The sequence below is a fragment of the Microcebus murinus genome, chromosome 22 (genome assembly GCF_040939455.1).
Source record: "Microcebus murinus isolate Inina chromosome 22, M.murinus_Inina_mat1.0, whole genome shotgun sequence".
Taxonomy (NCBI): Eukaryota; Metazoa; Chordata; class Mammalia; order Primates; family Cheirogaleidae; genus Microcebus; species Microcebus murinus.
This window is the reverse complement of record NC_134125.1, coordinates 11,004,725-11,018,508: the sequence shown is the minus strand read 5'-3', so window position 1 is coordinate 11,018,508 and position 13,784 is coordinate 11,004,725. Positions and strand designations below refer to the sequence as shown.

At 36.7% G+C, this 13,784-nt stretch overlaps 1 protein-coding gene across 1 annotated transcript in view; it reads left to right on the top strand.

Moving 5' to 3' along the window:
- Positions 1-13,784, top strand: part of MED13L (mediator complex subunit 13L) — a 271,204-nt gene that overhangs the window by 222,559 nt on the left and 34,861 nt on the right. The window contains exons 10-15 of the mRNA XM_012756481.3: positions 531-1,265; positions 2,068-2,293; positions 3,286-3,391; positions 3,708-3,832; positions 6,557-6,656; positions 13,484-13,704. Of these exons, the coding sequence (XP_012611935.2) occupies positions 531-1,265; positions 2,068-2,293; positions 3,286-3,391; positions 3,708-3,832; positions 6,557-6,656; positions 13,484-13,704 (1,513 nt within the window). The remainder of the gene's footprint in view (positions 1-530; positions 1,266-2,067; positions 2,294-3,285; positions 3,392-3,707; positions 3,833-6,556; positions 6,657-13,483; positions 13,705-13,784) is intronic.

Sequence of the window (13,784 nt, the reverse complement as noted above, 5' to 3'; positions counted from 1 at the left end):
TATCTTAGTTCACACCTTGAGGGCGAGTCACATAGTTATTTTATTCCCAACTTATAATACGACAAGCCATTATAAGCCATTCTATATTAGAGTTGGCAGAGTGTTGTAAAATAGAAATTGGAAACTTTCTATTTTTTTTTTTTTGGCAGATGATCATGACTCTACTCTTGTGGTTTTAACATGTAATATGAGTAGGTTATCTGAGGCCTTCACCAAATTTTAGTGATTTGGAATTTTTCAAATTGCTAATTTGAAATTAGCAATGAAAAAGAAATTTATATTTCTTATTAAGCCCATTTCTTACTGGCTAAACCTGTGTGTGATTGATTCTTCATTTTTCATTAGGATGTATTGCATTTTTTAATCATTATAAGTATAATTAAAACCTAGTGCCCTTTTAGATGTATTAATTCATCTACTGTGTGCTTTAAAAGACATAACCTTGTCAGAGACACCTCTTTCGTAATGTTATAATGATGCAGTTATTTTTATCTGTGTATTTGTTGATTTGATTTTAATTCTCATTTTAGGCATAAACTTTTAAAACGTTGTGCAGTAGGACCCAATCGACCTCCCACAATATCTCAACCGGGGTTCAGTGCAGGACCATCATCATCATCTTCATCTTTACCACCTCCTGCTTCTTCTAAGCACAAAACAACAGAAAGACAGGAAAAAGGAGACAAGTTGCAAAAGAGACCCTTGATACCATTTCACCATAGGCCCTCAGTGGCTGAAGAGTTATGCATGGAACAAGATACACCAGGACAGAAGCTAGGGTTGGCAGGGATAGACTCCTCCTTAGAGGTATCTAGCAGTAGGAAGTATGATAAGCAAATGGCCGTGCCTTCCAGAAATACAAGCAAGCAAATGAATCTGAATCCTATGGATTCACCTCATTCCCCTATATCCCCTCTGCCGCCAACACTCAGCCCTCAACCACGAGGTCAGGAAACGGAGAGTTTGGACCCACCATCTGTCCCTGTGAATCCAGCCCTCTATGGAAATGGGCTAGAACTGCAGCCATTGTCTACTCTGGATGACAGAACTGTTCTCGTAGGCCAAAGACTGCCTCTGATGGCAGAGGTCAGCGAGACAGCCTTATATTGTGGGATTAGGCCGTCGAACCCAGAGTCATCAGATAAGTGGTGGCATAGTTATCGTCTCCCATCCAGTGATGATGCTGAGTTCAGGCCTCCAGAGCTCCAGGGTGAGAGATGTGATGCCAAAATGGAGGTAAACTCAGAGAGCACTGCATTGCAAAGGTAAGGTGACTTTCTGCACCACCCACCTACAACCCACCAAAAAGGCCACACAAATCCACTCCCTCCCATCTCTCCCCGCTAAACCTTCACATCCAAAGTGAAAGCAGGCTTTTTTTCACCATTCTAGACTCTACATATAGAAAATGTTTAAAAGTCAAATGTTTTGTGTAGTGCACATGTTGTTTAAACATGTTGGCATATAAAGGTCCCATTATGGCATTTTAGTACACTCAGTATATATTAATTTATTTTTGGCCTACTGTTTGTTAATTAAAAAGAATATGGCTTTATTAGACTTTGCATATTTCTGTCAGCGCTTTCTTTGTATGTTGACACTTTTGAGAAAGGCTTTGCATGCATTCAGGTATGTAGCATGTCTCTAGTAATAATAACATTTATAGTGCTTTTGAGCCACCCATTATCCTGAACACCATACACAGATCATCTCATTTAATCTTCACCACAACCATATTATTATATCAATTTCATAACTGAGCAAGTAGAATCATACAGTTACTAAGTGACAAAGATGGAATTTGAATGTAGGTTGTCTGTCCTGCGAACCTATGCTCTTGAGTGGAATCCATGGAATCAGAGACAAAGGCATATATCCTTGACCAAGCCTACTAAGTTTTATTTAATCATGAATATAATCTCTAAAAGCAAATGACTATACAGGTGAACTTTTAGTTTTGTTTCAAAGTTCAGTTCAAGCTTTATAATGGTGTAAGTCATAAATGCTGCTTTTTTTTTTTAAAGTCAATCATTTTATCTTGTTTAAATTGTCATTTTCTCTTTTTAGACTCTTAGCACAACCTAACAAACGGTTTAAAATCTGGCAAGACAAGCAGCCCCATATGCAGCCAGTCCACTTCCTTGACCCATTGCCTCTATCACAACAACCTGGAGACAGTTTGGGAGAAGTCAATGATCCATACACCTTTGAGGATGGTGACATAAAATACATCTTTACAGCCAACAAGAAATGCAAACAAGGGACGGAGAAAGATTCCCTGAAAAAGATGAAGGTACCATTTAACGTAGAGTCCAGCACGGTGTGGGTTTCTATGTCAAGACAACATGTATGAGAAGACTTTGGAGGCAGAATGTTTGAGATAGTCTTGCCTGATTGCTCTGTCCCCATATTCATGCTCTTGGTACTATTGTATCGAACAGCATATTGTTCTTTTTTATGTCATGGCTCACCTTTGTTTAAAAGTCAGCCGAACATAAATGAAGCCTCATATTTTCCAGGCTATAGCTTGTACGGTGCATGTTTCCTCTCATATGCTAATTCTTGTTGGCCTATGCTCCCTACTTATTTCTTTTTAAATATTATTCCAAAATACCCAAAACGTAAAGAGAAAATGTTGATAACAGTATCTACTATTTATGGAGCGCTTATTATGCTTACTGTGCTGAGCGCTATACCTATATATTCTCTGGATTAATATCAACACTACCCCATAGACTGTCAGTATTAATTTTACTGATTCATTATCATAAAAATGAGTACTGGGTGTGTATGCTGTCTTTAACCTTAAATTTTAAGACATTCTAAAATACAGAGCCACTGAAAGAGGTATTCTTGAGAGTAAAGGAAATAAGACAATATAAGAGGCCAGTATAGTTCAGGGGAATGCTTTTCAGATTCCTTTACAGAGATTTGTCTAGATCCAGAAAGCTTGATCTATAATTCAGCATCCAAAATGTTATTAAAGACAGCTTTTAACACCATGGCAGGTCTGTAATCAAATGCCACCAGTACTGTTTAGGCATAAAACACTCATTCACTCAGAATACCCCATAGGATTGAGGGGAGAGTGGGGGAGTTCTTGGTTCTATTTAAATTCCAGAGAAAGGACATATCTTTTATTTCCTTTGGTTGCATAGACCATGATTTATCATACTTGTGCTCATAACAAGTTCCATTCTACCCTCTAATTCTTTGTGTTCTCCCTCATATTCCACACTTTGGGTTGGTGTTCATGTGTTTTGTTTGGCTGAATTTATTATACAGTCAGAGGATGGATTTGGTACCAAGGATGTCACTACACCAGGTCATTCCACGCCGGTGCCTGATGGGAAAAATGCCATGTCTATTTTCAGTTCTGCTACTAAAACAGGTGTGTACAATGATTATTTGCCTCACTTGGATTGTTGCTAAAATAAAATGCAAGGGAGATGCTTCTTTATTTGAAATTATATTCTTAGTGTAATAGCAATAAATTGATCTCATCTTTAATATATTTTTAATAATTTGTTTTTCAGTTCCTTTCAAAACTGATAAACATATTTGGAAATAATTGTCTCTAAATTTAAATAAAACCATAGGGAAAAAATTCACAGACAGGTCTTGTTCATTGAGATCCATGTCCTCTTCTCACTCCTTTTTGCTTGATGAAATTGTTCATTCTGTTTCTTTTGCCTTCTTTCCTACAGATGTCCGGCAGGATAATGCTGCTGGCAGAGCTGGCTCCAGTAGCCTTACGCAGGTGACAGATTTGGCACCTTCCCTGCATGACTTAGACAACATCTTTGATAATTCCGATGACGACGAACTAGGGGTGAGTCTGCTGTAGCTACAAATCTAAATAAGAGGACTTTGTTTCCGAGTCTCAGCATCTCTATATGGTTTGGTTTATTGAATTTGGGCGCTCTTATTGTAGGTTCTGAATGTTCTTTGAAAGTGTATCCTTTGAAAAGATTCTAGAAGTTATTAGTGTAGTACCTAACACCTCTTGGATTTTGTTTATTGATGGCTCTTTTTCATTAGTGTTATTCCAGTTGTAAATATTGAAATCTTTCACATTTATTTTGACAAATTCTTCTGCATATCATGGGACTATGGTGTAGTCATAGTAGAAATGCATTATATAATCCTTTTAGATGAGATTTTTAAAATAATGCCCACATAACTTTTTATTTAATAAGTTAAAGATTAGTCTACATTTTGAGAGATACACAAATATGATACTTTTTTAGGATCACGACATCATGGTAGGAAAATAGTATTTATATACATAGAAGTTAAATAATATAAAGCATCGCATAATTAAAGGGACATTTAAGAAAAATTATGGTTCTTTGGAGATCAGCTGAGCCAAGAAGAAATTTGTTTCCTCATCCCCTAACATACGTGTACATTTGGGTAAATGTAAGTGCCTGTTATTTCTGGGGGACCTAGAGACAAGTAAGATAGGCTCTGTTTTCAAAGAAGTCAATTTATTAGTTTATTTTCCTTCCATTATTCACTTATCTACCTCTCTGTTCATTTTACATACATTTCTTAATCATTTGATGATTAATTCCTTTGTGGCAAGTACTAAGGCTAATAATCATTGAGGTTACAAGTATGACTACCTTACTGGCTTTATACTTGAGAGGCTCAACAGACCTAAGGAGAAACAGCTTATAAGGTTACAGTGTACTTACTGCATTGAGTGCAGTGATAGACCTGAATCTAAAGATGCTGGACGTGCAAATATGAAGTGATAAGGGAGCAGTATCTAAGTTAAGGCTTGAAGGTTAAGTAGGAATCAGATTTCTAAAGCCTAGGAACTTTAAAATTAAATGTATCTAATTAACAGATATTGTACACCATTAGTGTTATAAGTACTTAGGAGATGATGAGATCATAATGGCCTTGAAGAATGAATGTGACTTAAAATGTGGAAAAACTGGGGTCAGTGAGAGACAGGGAGGGACGTTAGTTTGAGTGTGGAATGAGCCTTAATTCAGCAACAGGAATGAACTGTATCAGCTTTTAAGGATATGAATAGACCATTGATCTGCTTTCTGATGGTGATTAGGGCTAGGAAGGTTTTGGCCAGGCATAGGGCTTTGGACTGTACTGATAATATGTTCCTTTGAGGGTTGCTGAGTGAATTGGTAGAGAAGAGTGCTAATTTTTTTATCAGTCTGATGTGTAGAAAACAAGAGTCCTCTATCTGGTAACTTTTGCTGGATTAGAACACTAGAATCTGGATTCATACAGTGCCTACATGAAGGAAAAGGACATGGCAACATGAAAAACTCTAGTAGAAGAAATGGCTCATTTCTTTATTGTTGATCCAGGCATTGGAGATCATTTTGAACTTGACTATCTACCCAAAGCCACAAACTGCCTGGGATTGTTGGTTTTAATGATACTGGGGGTTAGGTTAGGTGCTTTGGTGATGATGATGGGAACAAATTGTGAAAAGAAAAGGAATCACAAATCAAAGAAGTAGAAAGAAGAGAACAAAAGCCAACACTGTGGAATGATCCTGTACTGTTCATGGCCACTAGCCCTAATGATTGCTGTCTGCTGTGGGCCATTGAACTTACTCTCTGTATAAATTATAAGTTATGGAATTACTGAAGACATGTTTACATTTCTGGAAAATGTTTTTTGTAACATTAATATGCAAAGGATGGTTGGACAGTTTTAATAGAATTTTCATTTCTCTGAAGTGAGTGTTTCTACTTTGATTTTTAGTCTGTCATTTAATGACATGAACAGTTTGCCTTAGAATCTATCCCCAATTCATCTTACTAGAAAATGGAGTTGGGAGGTTATTGGCTGAGTTTTTATCTCATGTGTCTTTCAATTTAATTTTACTTTTCAACTCTGACATTGTATAAGTATAAATAAATAAAAGGCCTTCCACTTGTAAGAATTATTTTTTTGCTTTATTTTATTTCATTTTAATGTCACCAATTCATTTGATCTTAAAGATAATCTTGACTAGTAAGAGACTTGATTTGTTTTGAATAACAGATCAGAGGAAAACATTCTATTTCAATAATTTCATGAAATAAGGTAATTTTTTATAAAGATGAATAGTAACTGTCAAAATATGTATAGAAGATACATAATTTGTTATGGTGAAAAAAAAAAAATTAATCACTTTGAAGGGCCTGAGGTCTACTCTCCTAGTTGCCTGTATCCAAACAGAAGGGAAACCAGACCAATTGCCAGTTACTGCTGGAAGCACCACCCTAATGTAATCATCATATCCATGAAACTACTCTTCTGACGACCTTGGAGGAAGGAACTGCTTAAGACTGGCAAGCTCTGCTTCGATGGCACAATCTGCCATCACAAGATCCATGAAAAAAGATCCAGTCACTCATTTTTTCATACTTGTAACCATCTCTTTTGTTTCACTGCTGTTTTTTCTAGTTCACCTGGTGAATGCTGTGTAAGGAAGCACATATCAATACGCATATGCTAGGAAATATTTGACTGCTGTCCTTCTTATATACAATTGTGTTACTCTGTTTTGATAATAATAATCTGTTCTTAGGCTGTATCACCCGCACTGCGCTCATCAAAAATGCCTACAGTTGGGACAGAGGACCGACCTCTTGGGAAGGATGGAAGAGCTGCTGTTCCTTACCCACCAAGTAAGTAGAGGAATTTGACTGAGCTTTTCTTGGGCCACTGCCTGTAACTTATGTATAATATTCTCACACTCAGTGGTGCTTTGTTTGAAATTCCCCTTTTTTTTTTCCTCTTGACAGTATTCTAACTGCGAATGAAAGTTGGTATTCCTGAGACGGCACACAGTTAATCATGTATAGAAACCATCTTAATTTGAGTTTCTTTTCCTTTGTTTTCTAATTAAGGATTAACTTTTTTAGTTTAAAATGTGGGAAAAATGTTTGAGTTTTTTTTTTTTGAGACAGAGTCTCGCTTTGTTGCCCAGGGTAGAGTGAGTGCTGTGGCATCAGCCTAGCTCACAGCAGCCTCAAACTCCTGGGCTCAAGCAATCCTCCTGCCTCAGCCTCCCGAGTAGCTGGGACACTACTACAGTCACGTGCCACCATGCCTGGCTAATTTTTCCTATATATATTAGTTGGCCAATTAATTTCTTTCTATTTATAGTAGAGACGGGGTCTCGCTCTTGCTCAGGCTGGTTTCGAACTCCTGACCTCGAGCAATCCACCCGCCTCAGCCTCCCAGAGAGCTAGGATTATAGGCGTGAGCCACCGCGCCCGGCCGAGATTGTTTTTCTAATAGTCCTTTTCCAGTAGGATAAATGTTGCACAAGTAATTTTCAGATTGATATGCTACTATGAGACTTTGTGTAAAATGTTTCAGTTTTCATAAATTTAATTCACTCAATATTAAATACTTGTTTTCAGTGGTCATTTTCAAGATTCATAGTGAAGTTTTTGTGTTTCCTTTTGAGATCAGCCAGTTTTATTATGTATGCTGGCAAAAAGAGAAACCTCCTTTTTTCTAGTATATTCTTTATCCTTGGAAACCACATTATTCTACAAGAGAAAAGAAAGCTAGAATAGCTTATATGGATACTCTGAAGCAGAAACATAATTCCATTGCAAATCATTCTTTAAGACCTTCTCATTAACTTCAGCTAGTAATGAGAACAAATTGAGGGGAAAAACCACCATGTCATAGGGATGAGTCAAAAAGTTTTATGAACCTGTAAATGTAGTTCTGATTTACTCAAATGTAGAAGTAGGACGTATACAGAGATTGGATTTTGACAGCTTTAGTGGATCCATAGATTTTTAAAATATGCAAAGCTTTCTCAAGCATGACATGGGTGAAAATGAGTAATGATAGCCAGCCAGTTGCTGTAGTTTTTTTAATTAAACATTTTTCTTTTTTTATTACTCTGCACTGCAGAATTTTACAAACTTGGAACTTCACAGATTAAAAGAAACTGTATTAAAATAGATACATATGGAATAGGTCAGCTGAGTGAATTTTTTTCCTTTATATTGAACCTGTTAATCCTTTGCCCCCTTTGACATGGAGTGATATGTAGTGATGTGAAATGTTAAAATGTCTGATAACTCATCCAAGGTTATTTGCTCACAAACATTCTGCTAGTTAGTATCATTGCCCAGTGAAATATATTGTGTCCTCTGTCCTTTCTCTCATTTTTATCTGAAAAGGATTTATTTTAAAAAGAAACTACTCAAAATTTTGATAAACTGCAAGTCCTAAAAACTAATGAATTTGAAATATAGCACAGAAATATTAGCACTTGAAAAATCCAAATATACAAGAGTCAAGAGGATCTTTTTAATATATACAAAGTATGTATGTAAATCTGTGTTTGTGAGAGTATATGTGTGGGGAGCCGGGGTGTGGGCATCCATGCAGTGTTTCCTCCCAAGAAATGACAATGAAAATAAGCCTGGCAAGATGTTTTCATCTTTACAATAGCTTTTTTGGACATTGAGGTGCAATACAGATGTATTATAAATTTAATGTCTAGAACAACACTGTCCAACAGAACTATATGTAATTTTGCATTTATTCTAGTAGCTCTGTTAAAGAAAAATAAGAGAAACATGTGAAACTAATTTAATATACAATATTTTATTTAACTTAATGTATTTAAAACATTATAATTTTTACATGTAATCAGTATAAAAGTTACTGAGATACTTACTTTTTTCTGTACAAAGCCTCTGGAATCCAGTCTGTATTTAGACATGCAGCCCAGCTCCGTTCGGTCAAGCCCCGTGCTGAGTGCTCCATAGTCACATGTGGCTAATGCATATGGTGTTGGAAAGCACAGTTTCATAATTGTTCATCTGTGTATGTAATAATGAAGAAAGCAGCAAATAGTAACAAATAGGTTTAGTTTAACATTAAGTTTTTGTTAAGGTTGTATTGTGTTATAATAAAGCAACAAAAACAGAAGAGTTTTCCTTAGGTTTTATTATTAACCACTTACTGTGGTTAATTTCTGCCTTTGAAAGCGTGTCAATTTGAACTATGATGTCTTTGAATAGGCAAAAATGAAAGACCTGGAGTTTTGAATTGGCTTCATTTATTTTTTCTCCTTGAGCACTTACTAATTGGAAGGGACTCTGCTAGGTTCTCTGGGGTGGGGAGAATACTGAAAAATCAGTGATACTGCCTCCGTTGGAGGGCTTCATTCCTGTACGTGAATGCTTTGCAGTACAGGGTAACGGGTGGTTTGTGTCCCTAATGAGTTCCAGCCGAAGTACATTAGATCCTTTTTTTTTTTTTTTTGAGACAGAGTCTCACTCTGTTGCCTGGGCTAGAGTGCCGTGGCATCAGCCTAGCTCACAGCAACCTCAAACTCCTGGGCTCAGGCGATCCTTCTGCCTCAGCCTCCCAAGTAGCTGGGACTGCAGGCATATGTGCCACCGTGCCAAGCTAATTTTTTCTATATATTTCTATTTGGCCAATTAATTTCTTTCTATTTTTAGTAGAGACAGGGTCTCGCTCTTGCTCAGGCTGGTTTCGAACTCCTGACCTTGAGTGATCCACTCACCTCGGCCTCCCAGAGTGCTAGGATTATAGGCGTGAGCCACTGCGCTCGGCCTGTGCAGTAGATCTTGAAGGACAAGCTGGGTAGAAGTAAGTAGAGCATTGTGGGCCAGACAGCTCACCTTTGTCCGGGGTGGGGGGTAGGGGGATCTTTTCATGTTGGAAGGCTGCGTTAATTTAGCTATAATCAAATAAGGCCGCATTCAAGAAACTTCAATTAGATGTACTTAAAAATGTTCATTATTTTGTAAGAATCTAACTACTGTTGTACTTAATAATTTCAAAAAATGAAAACTGTTAATTTTAAAGTTAGCTAAAACCTTTTAATGAGTTTATTATGTCTTCTTTCTGTTGGAAAACATTTAAATTTTGGTTACAGCATGGAGGTCTACAGTTTCTGTTGATCTTCTAGGTGGGTATCAGTTATTTGTGACCTTAAGGGCGTCCTCATTTGGGTTAGGTAGGAGAATGTAGATTCATAGCAATAAGTGGTTGAAAAGCAAGAAAACATTTTTCAGGCATGTTGCCAAAGGTGTGAGTTTTCTACTACATTTTTCCATATTTCAATTGGATCTTTCTTAGCATTAGACAATGACTTTAAAATGTTATCTACTTAGAGAGCTCAGTCAATTCCATCTGTAGTTCTTTAGGTGCATTGGTGATATCAACTAGGTGAGGCTGCAATGCTAATTTGAGTGTGATGTCATGATTCTCAAAGTCAGTGAACCCTTCATTATATTCTCCAATTGATAGGTCTAATAACAGCTGTGTATTCTTCACACAGTTCACATATATCATTCTGCTCATCAATGACCTTTGCTAACGGGAAAACGTTCATCTGAAATTTCCTTTTGAAATGTGTTTTGAATAAAAGATAGCTTTTTTAAAAATGGTTGGATTTTTTGCCAAATATCATATATAGATTCTTACTTTGCAAAGAAATATTCAAGTCATTTTGATTTGACATGATATGACACAGAAATGCTGAATTCCTATAGAAATCTTCTTTCAATAATCCACATTTGCTGATTCTGTTCTTCATAAAATTTAACTATCTGTTCTTGCAGAGATAAAATTGTGGCTAACATCTGTCCCTGCAACAGCCACCTCTCTTTATTTATTTATTGATTGATTGATTGTTTTATTTTTTAGACCTGACAGTTGGGTACATAGCCAATTCACTTTAGATGTGGCAATCCACACTGAATACTTCATGGTTTAACTTTTAGCCTGTTATGAAACTGAGGATGCCGAGTTGTATTTGCACCAATATAGTTAACAATAGTTACAACTCCTTGCAAATTTGTCTCTTAAAATAGCAGCTTTAGCACAGAGATTTTGCTGATATAAGATACAATGAAAAAAATGAGAGCATCTGGATCTGTTAATACTTTTTTTTTAATCTGTGCAGTAAACCCTTCATGTTTTCCTGTCATAGAAGGTGCACCATCTGAACATACACTCACTAAATTTTCCAAATTCAGTCCAACTTCACAATATTTATCTTAAAAGTTGTTGAAGATATCTGTTCCCTGTTTCCTAGTCCCAAGAGTGCCCAAAGCAAGTAACTCTTCGCAGCAAAGAAAACCTTCAGTTAAGACCTGAATGAAGTAGAAGACCTGCACTGAGTCAGTATCAGTCAATTCATCCAAAGCGATCGAATAATATATATTTTCCTTTTAAAGTATTGCATGAAGTTGTTTTGTTAAGTTGAAGGTTAATTCATGCTGCCAATCATTTTCCTTGAAAGAGGTAGTTGTACTTTGAAACTTTATTGGGGTCTAAACATCCTACAACTTAGACAATATATTATTTCGCAATTTCTGCATTACTGAATGACTAACCTTTTTTCCCTTAGTATGTAAGCTACTTTATAAGATGCTTCAGTTGCATTATTTCCAGGTCTTATTGCTGCTTGAAAGAATTATCTTTGCTTTTGCTTTTCATCTTTTAATTTCTGCAGTACAACCTTTCGTTCCTCTCCCTCTAATTTAAAATATTGGTGGTCTTTATGAGTGTTATAATGATGATGAGCATTGAATTTCTTTAATGGTGATACTGCAGTATCACAAAGCAAGTGAATCATGTTATCTTTAGCAGAAACAGAATAATATTGCAATTCCCAATCCTCATTTAAAAATCTGTTTCTTCCTTCAGCGTCCTGGTGGTCTTCTTTGACATGATAGGCTATTAAGCAGATAGAATGAAAAATCACTGATGAGTTGTGCAACTATTCACAAATTCCACTTTAAACAGAAACACAGTACAAAAGCTGATGGAGACTGGTGTGCTCGACCCCCATAAACTCTCACCAACCAGCCTTGTGTGGTAGTGGCACCATTTGGCAGGGGGAATTAGAACTAAATCATGAGCGTAGTAGCAGTCAATTTAGCCCTTATCGCTTACTAATGTTCTAATTGTGCTGGTCAATCTAGGAGAATTGTTTTGTTGAAACTTATTTTATTCTTTGGTATTTTAAATATGTTCATTTAAAAAATAAAAATATAAAAGACAAAAATGTATTAGTAAAAATAAAAGAAGGTGCCTCAGATCAACTTGGGAGTTTTAGGGTCTTTTTTTCCTTAGCAGCAGCAGGTACCATTTTGTCTAATGAAATCTTATACAGAATCCTGTTATAGAAAATGCATAGGGATGGAGCATCTGTAATGGAAATGAAGGTTGGGGTCAGGAACCCTGCTGCTTGGCCTCTCCAGCTCCTTTTTTACAGGTAGCATCTGGGGCCAAGAGAGGGTAAATGATTTAGGATTGTGTGATTGTTTTGCTTGGAAACGTGATAAGGATTATCTAATCCAGAGGTTCTTACCTTTTTTCTGCCTCTTTTTTCCCCTCATCCCACAAAGGGGAGCAAGCAAGTCTGTTGAGAATCACACAGCTAGTCCAGCCTTCCCCGTTGCATGAGGGAACTGAGGCCCTGAGAGAGGAAGTGTGACCCCACTATAGCAGAACTGTGCTTTCTGCCCCCGGATTGTGGCTCCAGCCCCCTGTGCTGTCTTTATACAGCTCTGCCTTAGACTGTAGCCCAGGGCAGTTATTCTGTATTGATCTTCCTGTTTGGAGCTAGAAGTCAGCTCTTGGTCCATTCAGTAGTTACTTTTTGTCTGTTTAAATATTGAAGTTGCTACAAAGAGCTACAGGATAGGAAATTCTGACATAAAATGTGATTCCAAAGCACTGATTTAAACGTGTGGCTCTGAACTTGTTAATAAATTTGCTGCATAGCGTACCCCCTAGTGGCCAAATTTTATAAACACAACTTGCATTTCTTTACATACACTCCTGCTTTTAAAGAATCAATGCCTTAATGAGCCACTGTTAGTAATGATGGTTACTTTAGGTATACTAATGTGATTTTTTAAAATAGGGTTGAGAATCACTGTTCAAAATATTAATTAAAGGAAACTATGATGTTTCATTTTAATGTCAGTCTGGAGAGAGGGTACAGAATTGTTTCCGCAAAAGAGCAGTTGTGGATTTGTCAACCAACTGAGTAATCCTACTGCATATAAGCCACCATTTGGGCTCCAAACAATTTTCATTTTGTATTAATAGTATTTTATAATACTTGAAGCAGTGATAGAATTTTAATAAAGTGGTTTTGCTATTTAATTGCTTCTAGTTTCTATTTAATTCACCTCTCCTTTGACTTATGAGGGAATCAGTTGTTGAAAGTAAAATACATGTTATGTAGACTTTGTTCACTTAATTAATGTGAAGCCAAACTATAAAATATCAACAAGGTTGTGGTAAACTTGCAGAGAAGGATGATTTCTGCAGATGACCTTCTTAGAGGTTTCCATTCATGTCCTATTGTGTAACTGATGTGACCTTTGAATTACCATTATTTTTGGTGCCAGATAGGGTGCCTGGCTATGGACTAGGACTTTTTAGAAGTCTTGCCTGCTAAAATAAATTTGTTTTTTTAAATTTTTAGCAGTTGCAGATTTGCAAAGGATGTTCCCCACTCCTCCGTCTTTGGAACAGCATCCTGCATTCTCTCCCGTGATGAATTATAAAGATGGTATCAGTTCAGAGACAGTGACGGCATTAGGCATGATGGAGAGCCCTATGGTCAGCATGGTTTCAACACAACTCACAGAATTCAAAATGGAAGTGGAAGATGGATTAGGAAGTCCTAAGCCAGAGGAAATAAAGGTAATTGTCAATATACTAACTTTCCCAAGGCAAGGTGGTTTCCAAGTGGATTTCATATACATCTTCTTTAAAGTGGTATT